Source organism: Poecilia latipinna, unplaced genomic scaffold, assembly GCF_001443285.1.
Source record: "Poecilia latipinna isolate Pla-1442-1.1 unplaced genomic scaffold, P_latipinna-1.0 Scaffold82, whole genome shotgun sequence".
NCBI lineage: Eukaryota > Metazoa > Chordata > Actinopteri > Cyprinodontiformes > Poeciliidae > Poecilia > Poecilia latipinna.
Window position 1 is genome coordinate 529,260 of NW_015112698.1, and position 11,596 is coordinate 540,855.

The window sequence follows — 11,596 nt, forward strand, 5'->3', positions numbered from 1 at the left end:
TTTTAACCAAAACTGCAGGTGTGTGTCTGTGTCTGGTGAATTTTTGTAAACATGTTTAGTCCTAAAAGTTTTTTCTTTTTCACAAAAGTAACTTAAGTAAACGTAGTAACGTAATTGAGTAAACATATCTAGTTACTACGCAACTCTGACTTTCACAACATGAAAGAAACTTTCTTTTTGAAACAAAATTCAACAGAATCCTGTAAAATATCAAACTAACTAACCCTGCTTTTATTTCCCTGGTTTTGCCATCTCAACCAAACCTTTTCTCACATTGTGCTGCAGGAAACAAACTCTCAGACCAGGTATCCCCCCCCTCTGCTCCACTCCCCAACTCCACTTACCTTGCATCCAAACATCAGAGATATGGTGTTGTTGGTGCATGCTACTTTGCAGTGGCACAACATGTGGCTAACGTTAGCTAGCTGGTCCCACGCTGGGGGGGCATCCTAGCCTTCATGCACACTTTTCCTCACTCACACACCTCCACGCGCTTGCTCACGCTTACACACACACACACACACACACACACACACATGCACATGCATGTGTTGTATCAACCGCGCTCCATCCTGTCCCGCCGTCCCCTGCTCTTCTACCAGCGCCCCCTTCGCCAAATCCCACCGCCACCCTCAGCTGTGGCAGGCCAGCGTCCTCTCCCTCACACTCTTCATTGCTCTCATCAGCATCATCTTCATCAGTGGGATCCTCATAGCTGGTCAGGACGCGAGGAGCAACATGGTCCCTGTCTGCCTGGGCTTCAGCATGTGTAGATGTGTGTGTCGAAGTGGGTTAGCACGTGTGTTTTCAATGGAAGTGTGTCGACCTGGCTGTATGTGTGTGTGCAGTAAAAAGATCAAATAAAATTTAAAAAATGTGTGTCAGAATGTATGTGTCCTCCTCGGTAGCAGCAGCAGTCCCGGTTCTGTGTCTCCTCTGTTTCTGTCTGTATGACTGTTTGATTCTCACTCTCTTTCTCTCCCTCTCTTTCTCTCCCGGTTCGCTCCACTGACTCCCTTAGCCCGCCTCCCAACACAAAAATCAATGAGAAATAGAAACAAAAACACAGAAAGAGAAATTGACCCTTTGCAACTACATCACTTAATCCATGACGGACGTCGGAAATGAGGGACGAAGTATTGAACAGAGCAGCTGAAATTTTTTTCCAAAGTTGTTTTTTTCAGTTTATTCATGGTTTCTCCTTGTTCCAGTCGAGCTAATTTGTCTGTGAACGTAACACACCTGGTTGGGGCTTATAGATGGACAAAAGTTGTGAACAGCTAGCTTAGAGACAGACCCGTACCTCCTCCCTCCTGATGTGTTGATCAAATTACCGACTTTGCCTGAATAAATAATAGTGACATTATTTATGTCAGTATGTCATAAACAGCGTTTCCCCTTTACATCGGAGCTGCATTAAAAACGTACAAAAGATGAGATGCTAACCAGTTTTTTTATGTGGCATTGCCTCCATGGTTACCACTGGTTAGATGCGTACTTTCTCCACAATGTGATATTTGATTTCTAATTACAATTACTTATAAAGTATAAGAACGTTAATCTCCTTGCCTTGTAAAAAGTGTTAGCTGTAAATTGGCCATTGCACCGAGGGCTGACAGTCATTATGATTAACGGCTGTTCTCCATCGCCGCCGAATCTTTCCTCATTAAGTTATACAATAAACTGACTGACAATTTTAAAGTGAAATCAACTGAATAGATGCAGTATTAGGTTACAGATGTCTGTTTTTAGATTAGCTTTAAAGGAGCGAATCTCTGTTGATATTCTGCTAATGTTGAACAAACATAATTTTGCAGTTGTGGTGTTTCCATTAAATACAGTAATTTATTTGGATCAATGTAGGTTTGTGTAGTAAAAACTTGAGACAAGATTTTCTTGCAATTGGGACATTATAATAGCAGAAAATGTAGGAAATTTACTTCAAATTTTATATAATTATTTTAACACTTTGCACTAAAGCTAACATTCACAGTTTTCCTTTTCTCTGTTGTTGGGGCTCAACCAATCAACACTAAAGAAAATAAATGGGGCTCCTTGATTGGCTGCTTTGCAAACAGCAACTAATATTATATTAATCACCATCGTGTCTCAATATTTCAGCTTCCCAAGCTGCGTTTTTTAAAAGATTTTAGATGCAAGTAGTAAGACACAAACAGGCACTATTTCAGCAATAATTTGGAGTTGTGGTCCACAGAAGAATCTATGAATACCGAATCTATACCAATAAAATCGCCTCCCTCATTATTGTCTGAACATCCATGGTTACTTTAGTCTTAATGCCAATCTAAGCAATCTGGCACCTTAGTGCTGTTATATCACAGCCGTTCGCACAGTGTGTAATGTTATTGGTCAGTTTACTTTTAGTTATTTGGCGTTTCTTCTGTAAGCTGAAAATGAATGAGTGGAGTTTGATCCCTCCTAGTTCGAAGAGTGGTCGTTTGGATCTCATCTGAGCTTTTTATCTGATGGGTTAGCCCAGGGGTGGGCAACTCCAGGCCTGGAGGGCCCGTCTCCTGCAACTTTTTGATGTATCTCTACTTCAACACACCTGAGTCAAATAATGAGGTCGTTAGCAGGAGAACTTGACTGCACTTAGGAGGTGATTCAGCTGTTGGATTCAAGTGTGTTGGACCAGGGAGACATCTAAGAGTTGCAGGACATCGGCCCTCCAGGACCAGGATTGCCCCTCCTGGGTCAACCAGTTGGCCGACCGTGACATCTGCTGCACTTTTCCTGAGCGTTGCACTAAGATTGTGGGTTAAACCGTTAAATCAAGTCAAAACCTTTGGCAAAAGAGAAGAAATTAAGCAAATATTGTTGCTTCACCTTCTCCTCTGGAAGTCCCACCTGAACCTGGGAGTCTCCAGGTGGGACCAGAACATTTTCATCAAAATTAAGGAATTGTTGTCATAAAATAAGCTGCTATATCTTGTAAGTTTGTCTTATTTCAAGTGTACTAAAATCTGAAGAAACCTGAGACTGAAATTACTTGGTAAGATTTTGTGTTTTTGGAGTGTCTTTCCTTGAAACATTTTACTTGAGGTATAAATAGTGCAAAGTGTTCAATCACCACTTTCACCTTGACTCCCTTTTTGAAAAAGGCAATTTGGAGCAAAACGGCAGCAAAAATAGAATAAAATGGAAAAACACAGAGCTGCCATTCTGATGCTTCAGCTGGTTAAAAACACTCCACAGCTTGTTCTGATATCCTCAGAAAGGACCTGCAGCTGGAGCAAATTTTTATTTAAGAAAACAAAACTGATTCTGAACTGGAGAATTATGAAGCTTTAGCTGCAGAATCAAAAGGTCTGAACCTTAGTTTTATGAAAGGAACCTTGTTTTAAAATTTAATTCATTAACTGTAAGAGGTCAACTGCCAGCTGTACAGTGAGACATTGAGGATGGGAAATTGCATGTACATTATTTAATTGCTGCAGTCTATTTTTAGAACATTTCCAGCAGAGTTTCATTAACAGCTAAGCAACTTTTTTTTCCTCGATGACCCTGCAGGTTTCTACTCAACACCTCGGTGTTTGCACATCTGCTATCTCAGCACATAAACCATATTAAACTAGTAAAATGTGCAAACTCTACAGTCTGTGTCATGTTCACCTCCTGATAGCTACTACAATAATAAATGTTTTAAGACATAATATTAAATTGAAAAGTTGTCATCTTCAGTAAATAAAACTTGCAAAAAACATTAGAGCTTCCGTTCCAACTCAGTAAGAAACAGTTACAGTTAATTACTTTTACTTGAATAAAGTACTTCTACTTGGAAAAATTTACTTTTATGAGTATTTTTACTATGCTGTACTTTTTATATTTACTTGAGCCATTTTATCATGAAGTATTTCTACTTTTACTTGAGTAAAATTTTTGTATTTTCTTCCCCACTGAGTGAAAAACAAACATGTTTTAACCAAAACTTCACCAGACTCAGACAAACACCTGCAGTTTTTGATAAAGTTTTATAAGTTTTTTATTGAAAGAAACTGATTTGGAAACATTTTATTTTGCTTGATTTAGTTTGTTTGTTTTTTTGCTACTTATGTGAATTATTGTTGTTTTGGTCGTTAAAATACCAACATTTTCACTCAACTTTATATATTTGTCCATCTGATGATGAAGTCATTTTTAAATACAATTAAATATATTGATAATTTGATCAGTTACTCGGTACTTGAGTAGATCGTAATCAATCAATATATGTACTTTTAAAAACTGTTTACTTGTGTTTATGATAGTACATTTAGTCAGTGTGAATATGATTGTATTTTTGTTATTTTCTCTCTGTTTATGATATTTTGTTGTATGATGTTTAAATGTTTTCTGAGCAGATGGTCGTTAAAAATTGGGATTTGTTCTCAATCGAATCATCTCGTTAAAGGATAATAACAAAAGAAACACAGATGACTGATGCACTTTCAGCTTTTTTCATTAATTTTTTAAAACATAAATCAGTATCTGTGTTTTCATTGATAATATAATTGCGCATTTTGACATTTCGAAAATAAATTTGCTTAATGGAAAGACACCAGTTTTGAAAAAAAAAATCATTTTTGATAAAGATTTTTGGCTCTAGGATGAGGTGAGTTTTTGTTTTTTGTATCAAATTTGATTTAATTCACAAAACTTCAATGGAAACAGCTTTTTCCCACATGAGTCACATGATCAACAGCCGGATGTTACTTCTGTCAGAAACCATGAAGAAGAAGACAACAGGAAGTGGTTGGAGTTTCTTTGCATGGCTGATTTTTCAATTATTTATCACTGGACAAATTATTCTTGTGAGACTTTAATTGCTTCTCTTATTTAATGCAAACACCACAACAACAAAAGTGACTTTTTTACTCAGATTTGTAAAATGAAATGCAGTTTGTGATTCACAATGAAAATATTTTGGTTACTTTCCCTGCAGAAACAGTTTCACACTGTTAGATATTCTTTTAAATAAATGTTTTAGGTTTAATTCACTGTCTCAGTAAACATAATATGAACATCAACTTGCATGAAGAGTTTTTTCAAACTTCCAGCCCCAGAGGAAGAATTTTGACTCTGCTTTAGCCTCTATAATCAGGCAATAATTTATCGTGGCTCGCCATCCTCTCAGCTGGAAACAAGTTTGACCCAGCTGGTCCTTGCCTTGAGTTTTTTTCTTTTTTTATGTCTGCTGCCCTCCTTTTTGCCAAGAATAATCATTAATCTAAACTGCTGAGAACTCAGCCGTTTGTATAACATTATAGTACTTTCTGGCCAGTCTTTTTATGTGCTAGTATTAAAACTAATAATGAACTATCAAGTTTAGAGACAGTTTAACTCATTGTGTGTCCAGACCAGCACCAGGGTGTAAAGATCTCGTCCCAATCTCCCTGCTGGAGGGCAAAAAGCTGCTAGCTGACAATGATTAGCATTGGTTTTAGCTGTCACGTTATCAATATAACACGATAAATCTTAAATATATGCCAGATATATTAAAGAAAAAGGGATCCAATGCTGACAACTACGTAACAAGGTCAGGAAAAAATTTTAATTAAGAAAAAAATAGCGAGAGAGAGGAAAGTAGTTCAGTTATGCTAGCTTGACTATGACAACCTTAACATGTAGATGTTCTGCAGAATTCAGTGTTTCGTTTCAGTTAAAAAACAAAACAAGAAGCAATCCAAAGACCCAATCTAGTAGAGCACACTGTAAAAATACATTATACACATTACATAAGGTGCTAAAACTGTGCTTTTATGAGTTAACATGCGAGTATTATGAGTATTATGTCAAGTGCATGTAACTATTTTTGTAATAAATTGTTTTTTTTTATGATGTGGACTCCAGGTAGAGTAGTCATTGTTTCTGCAATGGTCAATGAGGATCCAAATAAATAAACAAAGGTTTCTAGTTTTTGTATGCAGCTGATTTAATCTAACAAATTACTTTCTGGATTTATATGGAAACTATTAAGACACCAAAAAAAAAGAACAAAGAAGACAATGAACAAATGGCTGACTAGTAAATCAAATATAAGTAGCAATATTTTGGTAATTTCCTTTTAGTTAAATGAAACCAGATTGTTTAACATTATTGATTTCAGTGAGAAATGAGTAAAAAAAAAGACGAAAGAAAGAAGGGCAGTGGAAGTCAAACAACTCAAGCTCAGATGAGGCTCTTGATGCTGACGGCTGGGCCATCTGGGCTACAACACACACACGCACGCACGCACGCACGCACACACACACACACACACACACACACACACACACACACACACACACACACAGTGGTGTCTCTGCGGCTGCCTTTGGCTTCTCACCTTCAGTTGAAAACAAACAACTCAGCATGACGGTAAATAAGATGGAAAGTGGAAGAATGCAGAGCAGGAAGAGAACAAAGCGTCACTTGGGGTCACCAAAGAAAACAACGGAAAAAAAAGAAAAACGGAAAAAGATTCTGATGAAAAATCTACTTTATAAACTATAGCAGAGCTGGGCAGTAACTAGTTACATTTACCTGAGTAACTTTAGAAAAAATTACTTTAAGGAGTATTTTTACTCTTACTTGTCCGAGTAAAATGGAGATTTTGGTATTTTTGGATCAAACTGACAATAATTCATATAACTAAAAAAAAAACAAAATTTTAAAAATCAGCTTCTTTCAATAACAAACTTATAAACTTTATCAAAAACTTTAGGTGTGTGTCTGTGTCTGGTGAATTTTTGGTTAAAACATGTTTGTTTTTCATTCAGCGGGTAGAAAATCCAGAAATTTCACTCAAGTAAGAGAAGAAATACTTCATGATAAAATTACTCAAGTAGAAATAAAAAGTACAACCTAGTAAAAATACTCCAAAATGTAGATTTTGTTTCAAAAACATTACTCAATACATGTAACTGAGCAAATGTAAGAAGTTATTGTCCAGCTCTGACTAAAAATACACAGTAACAATTTGCACAGAAAAAGCCAAAAGAAAAAAAAACAAAAAAAAAACTGTCATTTTTAAGACTGGCTTTAATACCAACATCTCTCCAGGTGCTGGACGAATAAAAACTAAAAACATGCAGGAGACAAATGAAAGAAAGGTGTCAGGATGAGGCTGGAAGCCACCTAATGATGCACTACATGTAAACATTAGTAGGTCAGCCAGCACAGAAATAACTACACTGCTAGCCTCTTACGCTCTCTCCCAGCCAATCAAAGCGTTCTCCACGATGAGCAATTCCTAACAACTGCAGGCAGCAACATTTAAAAAACGGCTGAATGTGTTTAAGCAGCTGTGAATTCAGGTTACCGATAACTGAGTCCATCATCGTCTCGGTTCTCAAACATCCCAGCAAAAATCAACTGAGCAGAAGGGAAATATTAACAGGAGGTTATTTTTAGAGCCTTTAGTAATTATAAATACTAACAGACGTTTGAGCTGCTGATGAAGCTGAATTGTAGATGTGAAGGTTTTGCATTAGGAAGCATTTTATGGCTCAGTTGGGGTCATAAATAGTACATCCATTCATACAGTGCCACTATGTGGTAAAACATGAACACAGCAATATCTGAAGTTATTAAACAATTAAATGACCTGAACCTCATTAAGCTTTAAAGACCTAACAAATTGAACAAATAGTGTAAAAAAAAAAAAAAACTGCTCCAAACTGACCCAACTAAAGCTAATTTTGTTAGCTTGTTGTTAACAAACACTAGAAAAGATGTTTTTACTTTTGTCAAATTACATTTCCAAACATTTACTATAAATACTTATTAAAATAATGGAAGAAATTAGGGAAAACGTAAAAAAAAAAGTAGTCTGATTTATTTTTCAAAAGGCTTTTCAAAACTAAGAAAACAAACACAATGAAACCTGATGGAAGAGAAGTATGCAGCCAAATAATATTTGATAATCCAACAAAATACAACTTTAATATTTATTTCATGATGGCAACAGAACAGATCTTCACTATGACATACGGAAGAATATTAGGGCAAAAACAAAATCAGACTTTTTCCTTAGAATTCTGACTTTTGATCTCCGAAGGTTAAAATCAGAAATCTGAGATCAAAGTGAGAAATCTGTAGAAACAAAAGTCTGAATTCTTAGAAAAAAGTCAGAATTCTGAGGGGAAAAAAAGTCAAATTTTGAGTTTAAAATCAAAATTCTAACAAAAAAAAAAAGTTTGATATTGTGATTTCTTTCCCCAGAGGTCCTAATCCTCTTATATAAAGCTGACTAAGCTATCATTGTTATTTTTTGCATTATAGTTGTTATATTAACTATTTTGTAAAAATTAGATGAATATGTAACTTTGTCTTATTTGTCATGTGAAGCCGATTTAGTGAAACCACACTGAAAAAAATGGTGATCCAACTTAAAAATAAATTCATTAATTTCATTAATGAGTGACTAAATTACATTTATCCAAGCAAATGTTAATGTTTAATGAAGTTTGACAAACTTAATTCGATTACATCCAACAAATTATCGTAACTTTTTAAATTTGGAGCTCGATTTTCGTCTTCTTTTTTCAGTGCGGAACAACAAACGACACAGATTTCGATTCAACACCTGCTGAGCGACAGCAATAATGTTAGCTTCTGGTGCACAATAATTAACCAGACAAACAGTGAAATATGGGAACTAATTGTTTCATGTTGGGTGTGTTTGCCTGGGGGATGATTCGACGTTGCACCAGGACAGAAAAACAGAAGATCTGGGAGAGCCGACTGTCCTGGAGCTGCAGAGTCGCCTGACTTCGGTCGCATTAATCATTTACAGGAAAACTCTTTGGAACGCTGACACAAAATCATGCGAGGATCGGGTCGGATGAGCGATCTGGTTTGGCAGAACATCATGGAGTCCAAGACTCAGCGGGATAAATAAATCAGTCTGACTCCTGTAACCACAGTCTGCCGTCTAAAAACGGAGCTGGAAAATAATTGGTTTTCAGATGAATTGTTTGTATATTTTATATCTCCTCTTGTAGTGAATGTCTGCAGATAGCAAAGATTAGTCATCCACCTAATGGGATTTGCTGCTCAGGGTCGACTGTAGAAATTATTGTAGTTTCCTTCCTACTACAGATAAGCAGTGCTCGGTAGTAACTAGTTACTTTTACTCAATTACAATTACTTGAGTAATTTAATTATGAAGTATTTCTGCTCTTACTTGAGTAAAATTTCTGGATTTTCTTCCCACTTAATGAAAAACAAACATGTTTTAACCAAAAATTCACCAGACACAGACACACACCTGCAGTTTCTGTTAAAGTTTCATTATTTTTTTATTGAACGAAACTGATTTGGAAACTAATTATTTTGCCTAATTTTGTTATTTTTTGGTATTTATATGAATTATTGTCATTTAAATACCAAAATGTCAACTTAACTTTCTATTTATATAATACTAGATTGTAAATCTAATATTTATTTAATTCGATTACATCCAACAAATTATAATATTTATTTCATTCGATTACATCCAACAAATTATCATAACTTTTTAAATTTGGAGCTCCATTTTCTTCTTTTTTTAGTGCGGAACAACAAACCAAACAGATTTCGATTCAACACCTGTTTAATGCAGACAAAGTCTGCATTAAACAGACTTTGAAGCATGTGGTTTCTCTGAAACAGTTAGCAAGGTGCTAAGCTTAGTGAATCCACAACTTCTGCACCGACTAATGCGCTTCAGTTACTCAGCTGTTCTTGAACGTCAGCCAGAATTGCTGCTGCACACAATGTCTGACACAGTTCCTAAAAACATGGATAAGCTTCTGTTTTTTGATGCCCCAAAAGGTGCAATTTTGATTAAGGAAATAAGTAGTAAATGTCTGCTTACTTAATCTGAATCTGACTGAGTCAAGTGCCTTAATATGCACTGTAAAAACAGAAACATTTTGTCTAGATTCTACAATATATATTGAAATTAGGCCTGTCACTATAACAAATTTTGCTGGACGATAAATTGTCCCAGAAGTTATTGCGATAAATATTGTTGACAACTTTCCAGTAATTCTCAAAGAACAATAAACTTTAAATTATAATGAACATTTAAACACTGGAACGGAAAGACATTTTAAATACCCAAAATAAATAAACAAAACATCATAAACAATAAATAAAAAGAGTTGTGAAGTCTCTTTCTACCAGTTTTGAAACCAAAGCACCAGATTTAAGATCAATTTTGGTAGAAAGAGACGAGAAAAACGATAAATCATGCAAATGGAATGATTGAGATAGTTTAATTTATTATGTGATTAATTGGTTTGTATATTGTGACTTTACAAGTAACTTTTCAGCAAGACAGTTTTTTTAAGTAAATAATTCCTTAATATTGACGAGAAAGTTGAACTTTCATTGGCAGATTATTTCACCTATTTCACAAGGGAAAGGCCCTGTGCCGTTACCTAGCAACACCAGCCAAGCCCAGCCCGTTACCTAGCAACACCAGCCAAGCCCAGCCCGTTACCTAGCAACACCAGCCAAGCCCAGCTCGTTACCTAGCAACCCAGTTCTAGTTCCCCTGGAAGATTATTTCACTTTTTTCTAATGTTATAAGTGAAACAATCTGCGAGAGGAACTAATAACTTTTTATTAATATTAAGGAATTATTGACTTAAAAGAAGCTAAAAAGTTACTTGTAAGTAAGTTTTGTCTTTACTCTAAAAAAAAATCCTGACATTGTCAACATGTAAATATTAGAACAGAAATGTGCTTGATGTAAAATTAACTCGTTTAAAGCTAAATTTAAAAAGCACGATGAGTGAAATTCCACATTTTTTCATCAGTCATATTATAAAAACTAAAAAATGAAAGGACTAAATTTATTTTTTAAACAAAATAAATACGTTACATTGTCTGAAGAAGTAGAGTTGCTGTGCTCCATCTTTAAAAGTAGCGCTCATGCATGCTGGACCAGCAGGTAAATCCAAAGCCTCGTCCTGGTTTTTTCCTTTACTACACAAATCCTTTAAGACTTTTCATCTTTTCTCTCAAGTTTTTATAGATGGAGGTAAACAGAGTCTTACATTCCTTTGTTAGTCCTACTCAGAACCAGATCTCTTGTTTCCATCTCGTTTGGAGGTTCTGTTCCCCATTAAATCATGACTTGGTCATTTCCCCTCCTCCAAGTCCCATCACAACGCCAGCCGGATGAAAGGTCACCTGCAGTGACGCAGGGTGTCATTTTTAGGCAAAACGAAGTTTAAAAAAGCCAAATAACACTGAGTACGCAGCAACGTCATGCAGTAAACGTCAGTGTGCATTCGTCTCTATTTTTTGCTTTTCGCTTCTTTGTCCGTCCTAAAATAGCTCCACCTTCGTAAAGTCTATTAGGAGCCTAAGGTAAGCCTCTTAGGAGGAACTCCAGCACTCCTGATGAATAATGGGACAGTGGCAGAAAGGCCAAACAGCAATTACTGATAAAACCAGAGCTGCATTTTAGACTCGCTAAATCAAAGAGGGAAAGAGGATTGGGAAAGATAGAAGAAATACTTATTGAGAATGAGTCAAATACCAAATATTCTAAAATCAAAACATATACACTGAAAAAACTGAAAAACGTATCATTTTCTGGTCTAGTTTCTAGAGCAAATAT

General features: G+C 35.8%; 1 protein-coding gene across 6 annotated transcripts in view; it reads right to left on the reverse strand.

The window, feature by feature from the left end:
• Window positions 1-11,596, reverse strand: part of LOC106938268 (discs large homolog 1-like protein) — a 126,804-nt gene that overhangs the window by 96,306 nt on the left and 18,902 nt on the right. The window contains exon 1 of one of the 6 annotated variants that reach the window (XM_015020242.1): window positions 10,853-11,243. The exons of 4 other annotated variants lie outside the window; for them this stretch is intronic. In XM_015020242.1, the coding sequence (XP_014875728.1) occupies window positions 10,853-10,885 (33 nt within the window). In that variant the 5' untranslated portion in view covers window positions 10,886-11,243. Of the gene's footprint in view, window positions 1-344; window positions 959-10,852; window positions 11,244-11,596 lie in introns of those variants that run through there. One more of the 6 variants, XM_015020235.1, reaches the window with a different exon arrangement.